The 16381-nt window shown below is 41.1% G+C and overlaps 1 protein-coding gene across 2 annotated transcripts in view; it reads left to right on the forward strand.

Annotated features, from left to right (window-relative positions):
- LOC109926673 (protein unc-13 homolog C-like) overlaps positions 1 to 16381 on the forward strand; it is a 537669-nt gene that overhangs the window by 42288 nt on the left and 479000 nt on the right. For both annotated transcript variants that reach the window (XM_048616076.1, XM_048616075.1), the window contains exons 3-4: positions 7587 to 7686; positions 11038 to 11155. In XM_048616076.1, the coding sequence (XP_048472033.1) occupies positions 7682 to 7686; positions 11038 to 11155 (123 nt within the window). In that variant the 5' untranslated portion in view covers positions 7587 to 7681. The remainder of the gene's footprint in view (positions 1 to 7586; positions 7687 to 11037; positions 11156 to 16381) is intronic.

Below are 16381 nucleotides of genomic sequence, written 5' to 3' on the forward strand. Positions count from 1 at the left end.
CTGGAAGACAAGCCTTCAGTACTATGGCCGGAATCTCGTCAGGGCCCATAGCCTTTGTAGTACCCGGTACCTCCAGCCATATTTAATATCACATGGAGTGAATCGAATTGGCTGAAGGCAGGTATCTGTGAAGCTGGGAACCAGTAGAGGTGACCGAGATAGATCATCTACTCGGCATTTCTGGCTGAAGATTGCTGCGAATCCTTCAGCGGTAACTTTTGCGCTGATGTGCTGGGCTCTTCCATCATTGAGGATGGGGATATTTGTGGAGCCTCCTCCTCCAGTGAGTTGTTTAATCATCCACCACCATTCACAACTGGATGTGGCAGGACTGCAGAGCTGTGATCTATTGGTTGTGGGGTCACTTAGCTCTGTCTATGGCCTGCTGCTTATGCTGTTTGACATGCAACTAGTCCCGTTTAGTGGCTCCTCATACCTCATCTTCAGGTATGCCTGGTGCTGCTCCTGGCATACCCTCCTGCACTCTCCATTGAACCAGGGTTGATCCCCTGGCCTGATGGTATTGGTTAGTGGGGGTTATGCTGGGCCATGAGGTTACAGATTGTGCTGGAGTACATTCTGCTGCTGTTGATGGCCCACAGTGCCTCATGGATGTCGAGTCTTGAGTTGCCAGATTTGTTCGAAGTCTGTCCCATTTAGCATGATGATAGTACCACACAACACTGTGGAGGTTATTCTCAATGTGAAGGTGGGACTTCGTCTGCACAAGGACTGTATGGTGGTCATTCTTACCGGTATTGTCATGGACAGATGTATCTGCAGATGGCAGATTGATAAGGATGAGGTAAATATGCTTTTCCCTCTTGTTGGTTCCCTCACCACCTGCCGCAGACCCAGCCTAGAAGCTATATCCTTTAGGACCCGACCAGCTCGATCAGTAGTACTGCTAGCGAGCCACTCCCGGTGATGGACATTGAAATCCCCCACCCAGAGTATATTTTGTGCCCTTGCCACCCTCAGTGCTTCATCCAAGTGTTGTTTAACATGATTCACCAGCTGAGGGAGGACAGTACCTGGTAACCAGCAGGAGGTTTCCTTGCTCATGTTTAATGTGAAGTCATGAGACTTCATGTGGTCCAGAGTCAATGTTGAGGACTCGTGGAGCAACTCCCTCCTGACTGTATGCCACTGTGCTGCCACCTCTGCCAGATGTGGATGGGACAGGACATATCCAGGGATAGTAATGGTGTCTGGGAGATAGGCATACTCACAGAATTATATCTCAAAGACAATGTTAGACTGTTGTTTGATTAGTCTGTGAGACAGCTCCCTCAACTTTAGCACTAGCCCCAAATGTTGGTAAGAAGGATTTTGCAGTGTTGGCAGGGCTGTATTCATGTAAATCATGTTCAGGCAACATGTAATAAGTTGCAGTAATGCAATAAACTCGTTAAACTCAAAATAAATTTAGTCAACAAAACCCTCTTAAACCAGAAAGGTGGATGTACTAATCTACACCAGATCACTGTGGGCTTGATAGGATGTACACCCAATAATAAATAGAACAATCTCAAAGCTCCCGGGCTTGAGAAGACACTTATGCCACTTGATGTAGAAGGAGACTTGGTTCTGTCATGTTTCTGTCCCTTACATTGTGAAATTCGATAAGCAGGCATGAGGGGTGAGGGGTTGATGTGAAGTGGTCCCTCCTCCCATGTTGGGATAGATGACCCAGTACTTGCCGCCGGAGTCCTTAACATTCAGGGTTAGCACTGCTGCCTCACAGCGCCCAAGGACCCAGGTTTGATTCCAGCCTCAGGTGACTGTTTGTGTGGTGTTTGCACATTCTCCCTGTGTCTGCGTGGGTTTCCTCCCACAGTCCAAATACGTGAAGACTAGGTGGATCAGCCATGATAAATGCAGGGTTACAGGGATAGGGAGGGGTCCTGGGTGTGGGAGGGTTGGTAAAGACACGATGGGCCGAATGTCCTCTTTCTATAAGGATTCTATGATTCAAATGTCAGCTGAGAACCATATTTGACTTACTGTGGTCTAAAGAGAGAAATTAAGAATGAGAGATGGTCAGAAGGCCTGGAACCTCACAGTCAAGGATATTTGAAAGAAGAGAGACCGTGTTGGCCCAGAATTCTGGAGAAATTCGATCCCGTAGCGGTGATGGCTCAAACAGGACTGTTGTCGTATGCAGTGCAGATCAGGGATGAACTGACCTGGAGGAGATATGTGGACCAGCTGGTCACCACACCTCCCCAACACTGGGGGGATGTCCCTCAGAATATCGAGCCAGTCCAGATGGGACCAGTGCTGTCGACTGTGCAATGTGTCTCCGAGCCAGGGTTCCCAGGGAGGAGACAACAGCAGTGTCACAGGGAAACAACAGCCAATCCAAAATGAACATTCCTGCAGAACAACAGGAGCTACCAGAAGCCCGGCGGACTACAACAGAAAAGGTTCCTGGGATGAGGAGATGGTCTTGGAGGATTCACTAAACCCCTGAGGGACTGATCATGTCAGTGTAGACTATGGAATGGTCGTTTTGTCTTTCAATGTTTCTTTTTGTGAATATTCCTGATGATGTGTATACATTACAATGCCTGTATAGTAGTTATAACTGTTGTATGTATATATATTGATAAGCGAAGCATTGAAATAAAGGCGGGGGGGGTGTTGTTATGTATGTAGTTGGGTGTGTGTTGCTCCTTTAAGAGAGTGGGTCAGCTGACCCAGAGGTTGGGTATAGGGTAGGCATTCTAAAAACTGACTGTGGAGGAGCTGAGGAACCAACAATAAAGTATTCCCTGTTCAAATTTACCCTTCCTTTTGACATATGTTCTATTTGTGGTTCCAGTGATCCACAAACATACCACTCCTGAGACCATTACATTCTGGTGATAGTGAGACTTGGGTGTTGCCAATTGATTACCGACAGGGAAGCGGCTGCCACTGATGGGGAAGCTAAAAGAGAGATTTTTCAAGAATAATTTTCAACATGTTTTTCAGTAGATTTCATGTTCTGGGATGTTCTAAATTTGAACCTGTGGAGAATATGATTTGGTGCCACCCAGTGGCCAAAAAGTATACACTTTAACAAGGATCTACTATGAGAACTTTGAAAAATCGAATAAATGGTTAAGCAATCTACTTCGCTGTGTAAAATTCATTTGTCTGTGTTCTTAGAAGATTTACGTTTCGGGCCTAGACCCTTCATCAGAAAAGGGGGAGGTGAAGGGGGTTCTGAAAGCTCCTATGATGCTGCTTGGCCTGCTGCGTTCATCCAGCCCTGCACCTTGTTGTCTGTGTTCTTGATGCTTTTCAGTTACATGGTGAACAATGATAGCATCTGGATAAACAATTCAAGACCATCAGCATGGCTGTCAATTCAATGAGAAAGGCAGAATTGACTTGAGTGTTGGTAAATTCCATTAGGCCTAATTGAATAGCTCATCTTGAATGGAGCAGAATTTATTTTCTTATCATTAAATTCCCTAATTGTTAAGGCACAGATCAATTCATATTAGACTTGACTTGGCTCATGTAGCATATTTGAATCATAGTCACGGAATCACAGAATCCCTACAGTGTGGAAACAGGCCCTTCGGCCCAGCAAGCCCACACTGACCCTCAGAACATCCCACCCAGACCCATCCTCTATAACCCACCTAATCTACACATCCATGAACACTACGGGCAATTTAGCACGGCCAATCCACTTAGCCTGCATATCTTTGGACTGTGGGAGGAAACCAGAGCACGCAGGTTTGGATTTCAGACCAAATAAAGCATGTTTTTGGCAAAATAACATGATCTGAAAGGCAGAACTGAAAACCGTTGTTCCAGAAATTTGGTTTCAAAGCATTAAAATGTACAAATATACATTCAGGAATATTTACAAAAAGAAACATTGAAAGACAAAACGACCATTCCATAGTCTACACTGACATGATCAGTCCCTCAGGGGTTTAGTGAATCCTCCAAGACTGCCTCCTCATCCCAGGAACCTTTTCTGTTGTAGTCCCCCGGGCTTCTGGTAGCTCCTGTTGTTCTGCAGGAATGTTCATTTTGGATTGGCTGTTGTTTCCCTGTGACACCTGCTGTTGTCTCCTCCCTGGGAACCCTGGCTCGGAGACACATTGCACAGTCGACAGCACTGGTCCCATCTGGACTGGCTCGATATTCTGAGGGACATCCCCCCAGTGTTGGGGAGGTGTGGTGACCAGCTGGTCCACATATCTCCTCCAGGTCAGTTCATCCCTGATCTGCACTGCATACGACAACAGTCCTGTTTGAGCCATCACCGCTACGGGATCGAATTTCTCCAGAATTCTGGGCCAACACGGTCTCTCTTCTTTCAAATATCCTTGACTGTGAGGTTCCAGGCCTTCTGACCATCTCTCATTCTTAATTTCTCTCTTTAGACCACAGTAAGTCAAATATGGTTCTCAGCTGACATTTGAATCATAGAATTCATAGAAATTCATAGAAATCAAAGAGGACATTCGGCCCATAGTGTAATTCTTTTAAGGACCGTTCAAGAATTTAAAAACAAAATTGTGATTGATCTCAATGGCTCCCTCAACCTCCCCTCCTCTATATTTCACATTCTTTCTCTACGGTACCCCATCAAACCTACTTCTTGGACCAAATGTTTTGTGACTTGACCTAATTTTTCTATCTGTGTTTCATGTCATATTTTGTTTAATCATTTTAATGCAAAGCACCATGGGAGGTTTCATTACATTTAAGAGTGCTATATAAATGAGTTGTTACTGAATAAAGAAAGGGCTGTTTACCACAGTAGACCCATTAACTACATGCATTTCTAACCCAATTTGATATATTTTGACTCAAAAGTGAAATATAATAAAATTCACATTATCTGATATCCCACTATCTTTTCTGTTCTCAGGCATCTCTGTCATTGTCTAAAACAAAGATTGTTGTCAACCAGAAGTGATGGTAAAAGAATTGGCTCATGATTGAAAGGCTTTTCCCACTGTTTCCAGTGGGAAAGAATCAAAAATGAGGAGATTCTGAGTCACTGCAAATTGCAGTATATATCAATTCAGCTTTTCAGTCAATTCCAACTATTAACCAAGAATTGCAATTAGTTAACTTACATTTTTGAGTTACATTTTGCAGTTCTGAGGACGGGTCACTCGACCCGAAACATTAACTCTGATTTCTCTCCACAAATGCTGCCAAACCTGCTGAGGTTTTCCAGCAATTTCTTTTTTTGTTTCTGATTTAAAGCATCTGCAGTTCTTTCAGTTTTGAACTACATTTTTGGTTTACTGGCACCACTCAATCCTGGTGTGCATTGGTGTAGATCAGCTACCCGGTACAGTAAAATATGAGATCAGAAATAAAATAGAATAGGTTTGCATGATCAATAACCATAGGCGAGGTACTGGCTAACAGGGTTACAGTGTTTTGAAAAAGGTGGTAGGGAAAAGCCAAGGAACTATAGACCTGTGAGCCTGACATCGGTGGTGGGCAAGTTGTTGGAGCGAATCCTGAGGGACAGGATTTACATATATTTGGAAAGGCAAGGACTGATTAGGGATAGTCAACATAGCTTTGTGTGTAAGAAATCGTGTCTCACTAACTTGATTGAGGTTTTTGATATGAGGGCACAGTGGTGGATGTGATCTATATGGACTTCATTAAGGTCTTCGACCAAGTTTCTTATGGTACACTGGTTAGGAAGGTTAGATCACACGGAATAGAGGAAGAACTAGCTATATGGATACAGAACTGGCTCAAAAGTAGAAGACAGAGGGTGGTGGTAGAGGGTTGCTTATCAGACTGGAGGCCTGTGACCAGCAGTGTGCCACAACGATCAGTGCTGCGTCCACTACTATTTGTCATTTATATCAATAATTTAGATGTGAACGTAGGAGGTATGGTTAGTAAGTTTGCAGATGACCCCAAAATTGGAGGTGTAGCGGACAGTGAAGAAGGTTACCTCAGAGTACAACAGAAGCTTGATCAGATGGGCCAATGGGCTGAGGAGTGGCAGATGGATTTTAATTTAAGTAAATGTGAGGTGCTGCATTTTGGAAAGGCAAATCAGGGCAGGACTTAGACACTTAATGGTAAGGTCCTGGGGAGTGTTACTGAACAAAGACAGCTTGGAGTGCAAGTTCATAGTTCCTTGAAAGTGAAGTTGCAGGTAGATAGGATAGTTGAAGAAAGCATTTGGTATGCTTGCCTTTATTGGTCAGTGCATCGAGCAGGAATGTGCTGGCCCTGCAGGGGTTGCAGAGGAGATTCATTAGGTTAATTCTGGAGTCGAGATGGTTGGCTTATGAGGAGAGACTGAGTAGACTGCGATTATGTTCTTTGGAATTTAGAAGAATAGGGGGGATCTTATAGAAACATATGACATATTGAAGAGACTGGGTAAGATGGAAGCAGGGAGGATGTTTCCACTGGTGGGTGAAACTAGAACAAAAGGGCATAATTTCAAAATGAGGGGGATCAGATTTAGGACTGGAATTGAGGAGGAACCTCTTCACCCAAAGGGCTGTGAATCTGTGGAATTCCCTGCTCAGTGAAGTAGATGAGGATTCCTCATTGAATGTTTTCAATGCTAAGATAGATAATTTTTTGAACAGTAAAGGAATTAAGGGTTATGGTGAGCGGGAGGGTTAGTGGAGCTATGGCCACGAAAAAATCAGCCACGTTCTTATTGAATAGCGGAACGGGCTTGAAGGGCAGATGGTCCTGCTCCTGGTTCTTATGTTTTAATAGGAGTTGGGAGGTCATGTTGCAGCTGTACAGGACATTGGTTAGGCCACGATTGGAATACTGTGTGCAGTTCTGGCCTCCCTGCTATAGGAAGGATGTTGTAAAACTAGAAAGGGTTCAAAAAAGATTTAGAAGGATGTTGCCAGGATCGGAGGGTTTGAGCTATAGGGAGAGGCTGAGTAGACTGGGGTTATTTTCCCTGGAGTGTCGGAGGCTGAGGGCTGACCTTATAGAGGTTTATAACATCATGAGGGGCATGGATAGGGTAAATAGTAAAAGTCTTTTCCCTGGGGTGGGGGATTCCAAATCTAAAGGGCATTGGTTTAAGGTGAGAAGAGAAAGAGTTAAAAGAGACCTAAGGGGCAACATTTTCATGCAGAAAGTGGTGCCTGTATGGAATGATGGAGCAAGTGATGGAGGTTGGTACAATTACAACATTTAAAAGGCATCTGTATGGGTACATGAAAAGGAAGGGTTTAGAAGGATATGGGCCAAATACTGGCAAATGGGACAGGATTAATTTAGGATATCTGGCTGGCATGGACGAGTTGGACCGAAGGGTCTATTTCTGTGCTGTATATCTCTGTGATTCTAGGTCAGGGAGCATCGGTAGAGAAGAAACAGATGAAAGGTCGTTGACCTGAAACATTAACTCTGATCTTTTGTCCATATCTCAACCCTTCACAGTGGGAATCTCTGACTCTTAAGGGAGCATGACTGGTTTGGTTACTTCCTTTATTTTTCATCTTTGTGAACACCACAGGAAGTTTGATTGTACATTTTTAACATTCTATGTAATCAAATATGGCAGAATAATTTTACAGTGTAGTGCAACTAATGTTTTTTTCATTTTCCAGACAAATTTAACACATATGTGGTTCTGAAGGTTCAAAATTTGAGAAGTACTACAGTGACTAGACGAGGAAATGAACCCTGCTGGGAACAAGATTACATGTTGTAAGTTAAAAATGTTTTTTATTGTTCTAACATACCTTATCACATCAACATGCAGCAGACAGGTGAAGGCCTTAGTTACGCTGCACTAAAGTTTCAGGTGATAAGCTATGAACATGGTTGGCAAGACTCGAGTGATGTCATGTGCCATAACTTGCATTTCTTCTGCAAGAAGCTGCTGATCATATCGTACTCATATGTAGAGTTGTAGAATCATACAGCATGAAACCTTTGGTCCAACCAGTCCATGCTGACCATAATCCCGAATAAACTAGTCCCATCTGCCTGTGCTTGGACCATATCTCTCCAAACATTTCTTATTCGTGAACTTTTCCAAATGTCTTTTAAAATTTGTGATGGTACCCACATCTACCACTTCTTCTGGAAATTCATTCCACACACAAACCACTCTGTGTAAAAATAAAAGTTGCCCCTCATATCTTTTTTTTAAATCTTTCTGCTCTCACCTTAAAAAGTATGCCCTCTTGTCTTGAAATCCCCTACCCTAGGGAAAAGACACCTACCCTTCACCTTATCTATACTCCCATGATTTTATAAACTTCTGGAAGATCACCCCCCAACTTCCTATGCTCCAATAAAAAAAGGTCCCAGCTTATCCAGCCTCTCCTTGTAACTCAAACCCTCCATTCCTGGCAACATCCTGGTAAATCTTTTCTGAACCGTATCTAGCTTGATAATATCCATCCTATAACGGGGGGACCAGACTGGACACAGTACTCCCAGAAGAAGCCTCATCAACGTCCTGTACAAGTATCACAGACTTTCCTTTGAAGTCAGTTTGTGAAACTAGTGAGGCAACATTTGCTTTTATTTAGCTGCAAAGTTGAATATTCAAATTGATGGAGTGGCAAGAGCATCCTGCAATCTTTTTTAAAAAAAAAAAAAAATCCAACCCCCTCACGTTGCAATTACACAGGACTTGATTTTGAACTTGAGCAGTATGAGACATCCTTTTTAATAATCTCTCTCTCTCTGCATTGGTTTAAATGTACATGAGAATTGGATTGGAAAGAGACTTGTGAGCGAGCTTGCCATTCTAACATTGGTCTACATTTGAGTGTGGCATTAAAACTGTAGCCTGAAGCCATCAAAATGTGCAAATTGTTTCCAGCAGGTTTTGTAAATGCTGTATAACAGATTTTTATCTGAGTGCTGGGCAGGAGATGGCCAAGTATAGGTTTTAAAAGCATACATAGGGAAAAATTCCAACTTGTTTCTCCCAGTCTTCTATAACTTCAGTAGAGTCTGTGAGACTTTGGAAAAGTGCATATGGTGTTGTCTTGATAATTGCATCTTGCAACTGCTTGCTGATTTCATTGTTTATTTCCCGGTGTGCTTCACTGTTAAGTCGATTCAACATTTTAATTGTTCAACCAGCTGCTACCAGTGGGCATTAGTTGAGGGAACTGTAATTGACTGGTGCCTATGGATAGTTCACTGGCTATTCTTTACTCACTGCTGGCTTGGAAAAGAGTGGGATTGAAGGAAGCATTTGGTACAGATATTGAAACAGAAAGCGCTGCAGAAACTCAGCAGTTCTGGAGCATCTGTGGAGAGAGAAACAGAGATCAGGTTTTGTATCAGAATTAATCCTGTTCGGAATATTACCTGACCTGCTGAGGTTCTCCAGCACTTGCTGTTTTAGTTTCTGATCTCCAGCACTCCCACAGAATGTTGGTTTTGGTTTAGTACGGTATCAACGATCTTTACAACCTGAAGTGTCTTATAAACTGTACTTGGCAAAAGATTGTGGTAGTATTGGTGGAGATAAAGAGCCAGCCAGCAGTCTCTATGTGTGAAGGCAGCCTTGTCTTGGCTGTGTGACTGGTGTTGGATTTACTGGGCCACAGGATGCAAATGTTGGCTTGACAATGATGCAGAATCTGATGGAAAGTAGGTAGTTGCCAGAATTGTGGACATGGTCCTCTAATTCCAGCTTGTCGAGCATCCCCAGTTTTAATCACTGTGGCATTGGGAAGCCATTCCTTCAGTTGCCTAAGCCGTAAACTCTGGAATATCCTTACCATACCTCTTCACCTATCTCACACTCTTCCCATAAAATACCCCTTAACATTCATTTAAGCTGTTATGAGCTTACACAGACATGCTGATGAGACAGATTATAACTGCATACACTATTCAGTTTCCTTGGAAACCCTGTGGATGGTACTAAATATGATTTTATGCTCCTCAAAGCTGCTTTGTCACAGGCAACTATATTCGCTGCAATAGTTTGTTTTACTCTGAAAAAACAAATTCTGTCTCACAGTGCAGGACACTAGCACAGTGAATTCTAACAATTCCATCTCTTTGGGTAACAGAATATTGTCTCCAGCTATATCAGTTAGTTCACCCATCTTGTGGTGGATGTAAGAGTTGGATGCATGCACAACGACATTGTCTGAATACTACCAAAATCCAGGAAGAACTGCAGAAATCTGTCCCTATTTTATCCATGTCATTTGCTTCCAGGAATAAGTGGTGATGTATGTTAAATATGTTTAAAATATTTGTTTCAAAAGGCTTTAACACAACTTCCTGATGTGCTGTAAACATTCTCTGTGATACAGTCAGCCAGTCATTTCAGTAAGCACTGTTGACCAACTAAAACTTTTGCTAAGGAGACTTTTGAACCGTGGAATATAGGCTAACACTGTGCCTTGAGGTCCTTCGATTCACTGCCACTGGAATCCTTTTGTGAGCTAGGCCAATGTACGCATCCCCTTTTGTGGTTCTAAAGCACTGGCTAGAACTCCTGCCTCCGGATTGAATGCCAGTTGTCCCAGGGTGAGTAAACTAAGCTAAAATTGGCTTGAAAAGATGTTATTCCACGTAGATAATATCCGAGGCCCTGTCAACATCCATGGTTTACTTATCTTTGTGCACCACTGCAACAACACAATGCACTGTGCCGTAGTCCGGGGTCCGAATACAGAAAATACTTCGCTCAGTCGCTGCTTAAAGTTTTGCAAAGGAGTTAAATGCACTAGGATTTTGAAGCATGTTGGTGGATTGTAAGGTATCCGACAAATTAATCTGATTATTATGTAATCTTTTCATAATTTAAATTTTCCTCATTACAGTTCTTGTTAGCAATAGATATGAGAAAATTTCCCTTTGTTTCTTTTCTTTGTAGTTTTTTTGGTAAGACAAAGATTATTTTGGGCTGATGATGTTCCTTATAACAATAAAAGACTAATTACTAACGCTCAAGTATCTGTTATTTATAATTTTGTATTTTCTTTCTACTTATTGAAAGGAAACTGGTCAATTAATGACAAAATGACTTATGTTATATCCACACAATTTAAGAAAGTTGCATTTCTCTTACAGTGAAATAAATGATTTGAGGAAGGGCCTTGTTGTTGAAGTATGGGACAAAGGTTTGATATGGGACACGCTTCTGGGAACTGTATGGATTCCACTCAAAAAAATTGAACACGCAACTGACGTAAGTTTGATTTTTATTTAATTGAGGACTGGCTTGTAGTTGAAATTTAAGATTGTGGGTTCAAGTTCCATTTCAGGAATTCATAGAATCCCTACAGTATGGAAGCAGGCCATTTGGCCCATTGAGTCCACACTGACCCCCTGAAGAGCATCCCACCCAGACCACTTCCCTACCCTATCCCTGTAACCCTGCATTTCCCATGGCTAATCCATCCAGCCTGCACATCCCTAGACATTATGGACAATTTGTCATGGCCAAACCACCTAACCTGCACATCTTTGGACTGTGGAAGGAAACCCACGCAGACACAGGGCAAAATGTAAACTCCACACATACAGTTGCTGGAGGGTGGAATTGAACCCAGGTCCTTAGCTCCAACTTTTTTTTGTTGCAACTTAATTTAGTGGTGTAGGCTAATCGGGGCAGCAGCACTGTTCCTGATGATCACCCTCCTGCCCAATTGAACGCCTGCTCTGCCACCAAACTCACCAGGAGAGAGATATTAAGTTCTGCATAATCTGAGTTGGCAGAATTCAGTTATTGCACACACAAACAGGCAAACAAAACAAGCATACCGCAGATAGACCATAATTCAACAAGCTTCTCATGCATCTTAGAAATTTTCTTTCTGATGTTTCAAGTGTCTTTGTGGCCAAAAAGGTGAGCGTAATGACTGACTCCGAAGATGTCTTTTGCAGATTTGTGAAAGGGATTTGTATCTTGTAAATGGTCCACACTGCTGTGTTGGTGGTGAAAGTGATAGATATTTACGTTAGCAGATGGGTGCAAGTCAAGCTTGAGAGATTTGTGCCTTCTGTACTTGAGAATTATGCATCTTGTTCTATTGTATCGGTGATCCATAGGGGAAAGTAAAATACTGCAGATGGTGAAAACTTGAAATAAAAACCAAAAGTGTTGGAGAAACTCAGCAGGTCTGGCAGCATCTGTTGAAAGAGGAACAGGTCATGTTTTGAGTCCGATATGATTCTTCTTCAGCTGAGTTTCTCCAGCATGTTCTATTTTTATCATGAGATTCCTGCTTTCCAAGAAGGAAAAATCTGCTTTGTAGCATTTGCTTATTATCAATTGTGCAATCAATTTTAGAGTCATAGAGATCTACAGCACAGAAAAAAGACCCATTGGCCCATCACATCTGCACTGGTCAAAAATCTGCACCTAACTCTTCTAATCCTTTTTTCTAGCACTTGGCCCATAGCCTTGTATCCCTTGGCTTTGTGAGTACACATCTAAAGACTACCTAAATGTTATGAGGGTTTCTGTTCCTACTACCCTTAGAGGCAGTGAGTTCAAGATTCCCACCACCCTCTAAGTGATTTTTTTTTCCTTATTCACTTCCCCTTTAAACTTCCGATGCCTTTCCTTAAATCTGTGTCCTGGGTCAATGGTCCCTTCACCAAGGGGAAAGGTTTCTTCCTGTCTAAATAAAAACTGAAAGAACTGCAGATGCTGTAAATCAGGAACAAAAACCAAGCTGCTGGAAAAGCTCGGCTGGTCTGAGGTTCTGAGGAAGGGTCACTGGACCCGCAGTGTTAACTCTGATTTTTTTTCTTCACCGATGCTGCCAGACCTGCTGAGCTTTTCCAGCAACTTCATTTTTGTTTCTTCCAGTCTACCCTATCTATGCCCCTCCTAATTTAATATATCAAATTATACATCAAAACTGTTGGTTAATCAGTTTGAAAGGCCATCAATCTGCATCTTGGTATGATTATTTTAGGTAACAGTTTCTAGAAATTTGACTTTTTTTGAGCATTTTCTCTAATTTATCCCAATATTTCTATCTAGAAGGTGGAGATGGTGATGTAATGGTATTGCCACTGGTTGCTTAATCCAGAGGGTCCTGTCTAATGCTGTGGGTCATGGATTCAAGTCTCACCATGACAGCTGATGGCCTTTGCATTCCATTCCAAGTCTTTAACCCTGAGCCAGGAGTCCCAGGTTCAGGCCCCACCTGCTCCAGAGGTGTGTTTTAATGTCTTGGAATAGGGTGATTTAGGGTAAAGAAAAAAAATCTAAAATCTGGGAATTGATTCTTTGGATCAGTAATACTGACCATTAAACCATTACCAGTTATCATTTTGAGCAAACAAGTCTGGTTCACGAATGCCTCTTAGGCCATAGCAAGTAAGGACAGCCCTACAATGACTACAGACCCACAGCAATGTGACTGATTCTTAACAGGTCTCTGAAATGGTCTTACAGACCACTCAGTTCAAGGGCAATTGGACAAGGGCAACCAATGCTGATCCAGCCAGCAATGCCCATATCCGTTGAAAGAATAAAAAAAGTTACACCATTCTTAATCCTCCAATGTGATGGCCTTTCAAACTGATAAACCAACAATTTTGATGTATAATTTGATATATTATATTATGAGGGCATAGTTAGGGTAGACTGGAAGAAACCTTCCCGTTGGTGGAGGGACCATTGACCCGGGACATAGATTTAAGGAAAGGCGGAGGAGATTTAAAGGGGAAGTGAAAAAGAAAAAAAAATCACTGAGGGTGGTGGGAATTTTGAACTCACTGCCTGTAAGGGTATTAGGGACAGAAACCCTCATAACATTTAAGAAGTCGTTAGAAATGTATTTGCTCTATGATTTCTACAGCTATCTATAATGGGCAAAAACAGACCATTCTATTTCTATTAAATAAAAATGAACTAAAATTGGCAAGTACTATGTTGAATTAACTTATGTCTGGTTCTAAAGCTCTTTATTAAATTATCTCAGTTTAGCACTGAAATTGTATTATACAATGAAATATGCAGCTAATGAACTACCAATCAGTTGGCTAAATATATATACATTACCTGACATTTGGGTCTGATTTTAAACTTTCTGTAAGTGGATATGCTTTCCGTGAATAAATTCTCACCACTTTTGTCAGCCATTGGCTTCATTGGTAGAGCGCTGGCCTCTAAGCCAAAAAGTTATGGGTTCAGGTTTCTTTTGAAAACTTGAGCACAATTCCTAGACTGTTGCGTGCAATATCATCAGAGATGCTGTCTTTCAGATGAGATGTTAAATGGCCCCGTATGCTTTCTCAGATATCCTATAGCAGCATTTTGAAGAAGAGAAAGAAAATGGGAGTTATTCCTGGTATCTGAGTAAAATTTAACCCCTTGATCAACATCATTAAAGTAATTAATTGAATTGATCATTATCACATTACTGTATATGGGAGCTCTTGGAATCCTACATTAAAGTCGTGACTACATTTCAAATGTATGTCATTATTTGCAAATGAGTTAGCTGTACTGTGGTTGTGTGAAGTGTTTTATAACGGTGACTTTAAAAATAATTTTAGCCTTCAAATTGTCTTGAAAATATAATTTTTGGCCAAACTGTGATTCCTAAATTTCAAACATTAGCAATACTAATTGGTGTTCGAGTAAAAGTGAAATGTAGTTCTAGAAGCAAATAATGATGAATCTGTGTGAGGTGACAAAATCTAAAATTTCATTGCTGTTTTAACAATGATTTGGTCACTCATGACTGTGTATTGATCTATGCCAGTTTGTTTCACACAAAAAGCTGTGGTATCAGCTGGTTTGCAGTATTGCCAGGAGCGATGAAAACATTTTCTTCTCACTGTGAAGGAATTAGTAAACGAGAGTCTAAAACTTCCACCCCTTCTTAATTGGTCAAGTTAATAATTGTCTCGTGCAAATTTATCACAACCTCTTTGCATTTGTGCCAATTTCCCCCACTTATGAAACCAAAATACTATTTAACACTAGCAGCAGATAATGCTTCAACTTCCCCGAATGATTCTGCTTATCCGTGTCATTCAATATCTTTCTACTGGCTGCACGCTCCTACGCTTTGTTTGACCTTTCAGAGGTTGATAGCTCATACTTCAGTTCTCCGCATTAAAGTGCGACTGCCAACTCTTTGCTAATTCTGTTGATGCATATGTGGTTCTCATGGTATTTTTTTAAAAACAGATTGTCTAGACCACTTGTATTTCTGCCATTAGTCAATGTTCATTTTGAGATTTGTAAGTTCAAATCATCAATCATAAACTGACAGCAAAAGTACACAGGACAGTGACTCTCCAGTCTGAGCAATATTCCATTAACCATGACCTCTTGTTTCTCATTGTGCACTTCCATTCTGCAGCAAGCCTCCAATGATATGTTGCATCAAATGAATTATTTCTGAAATATCTATTGGATTCCTTTTGTCTCCCATCAAACACTTCATTCTAATATAACTACATAAATGGCATATCTTCTGCAGTAACCTGGATTACTGATTTCATTTCAAAATAGGAAAGAAGAAATCAGTGTGTGCGAATAAAAGACAGTTTTGTGGACTATTGCTTCCCAATCTCAAGTGTTACACCTGTGGAGATACACTAGGCTATTGAGTTGTTTTTCAATTTTAAACATTTACATGTTGGAAATTTTTTTTAACAATGCTTGGTTTTGAAGATGAAAATGACATGTTACCTCTCACTCTACGAAAGGATTTATTGCACATGATTCAATGAAAAGAGCAAAGATAAATAGCTACCTGCTGCTTTCTGCATCTTGGCCTTTGCATTGGAGTAAGACACCCTACTTTGGTGTAAAGGTAGAATATTTCTTTGTAACTCTAACTGTGATAGCTTCTTTTATCTACCTGGTTCTCTCACTTCATTTTTATGTTTTAGAATTCTTCTAATTGAACTGACTTCCTTCCCAAAGCTTCAGTTTATGTGATTTAGTTTCCCATATGATGGAAGCCTTACTTTTCTGTAACATTCTTAGGTGGATTGTCAAGAAGGTTGTTCAGTTTAGCATACTGTTGCACCATGCTATCAAGCCAATGAAAAAATTGCAGACTTGAGTCTTTAAAATTGCTAGCCACAAATAAATGCGAATATAAGTTGGGAGCGAACGTATACAATATATATATATATGCACAACTGTTACACATTTCAGACACACTTTTCAATAATGAAATTCTCAATATATCTCCTTTTTGTGGGAATGGCTTTGGATTGATGAAATCTAATCTAAAGGTTGGGGTAAAAGTTTGTTTCAGAACAACAATGTTCAATCATCTTCAACTTTTCGTATTGACAGACACATTCTATAGTACAATATATATATTCATAATCAGCAATGTAGACATATAGTTGGGAACTGAATATGAGAACCACATGCTGATGGATATCTGACATTTTGAAAAGTAAGGAATCTAGGAAATGGTTTTGG

This window comes from Rhincodon typus, chromosome 33 (assembly GCF_021869965.1).
Source record: "Rhincodon typus isolate 14 chromosome 33, sRhiTyp1.1, whole genome shotgun sequence".
NCBI classification, from domain to species: Eukaryota; Metazoa; Chordata; class Chondrichthyes; order Orectolobiformes; family Rhincodontidae; genus Rhincodon; species Rhincodon typus.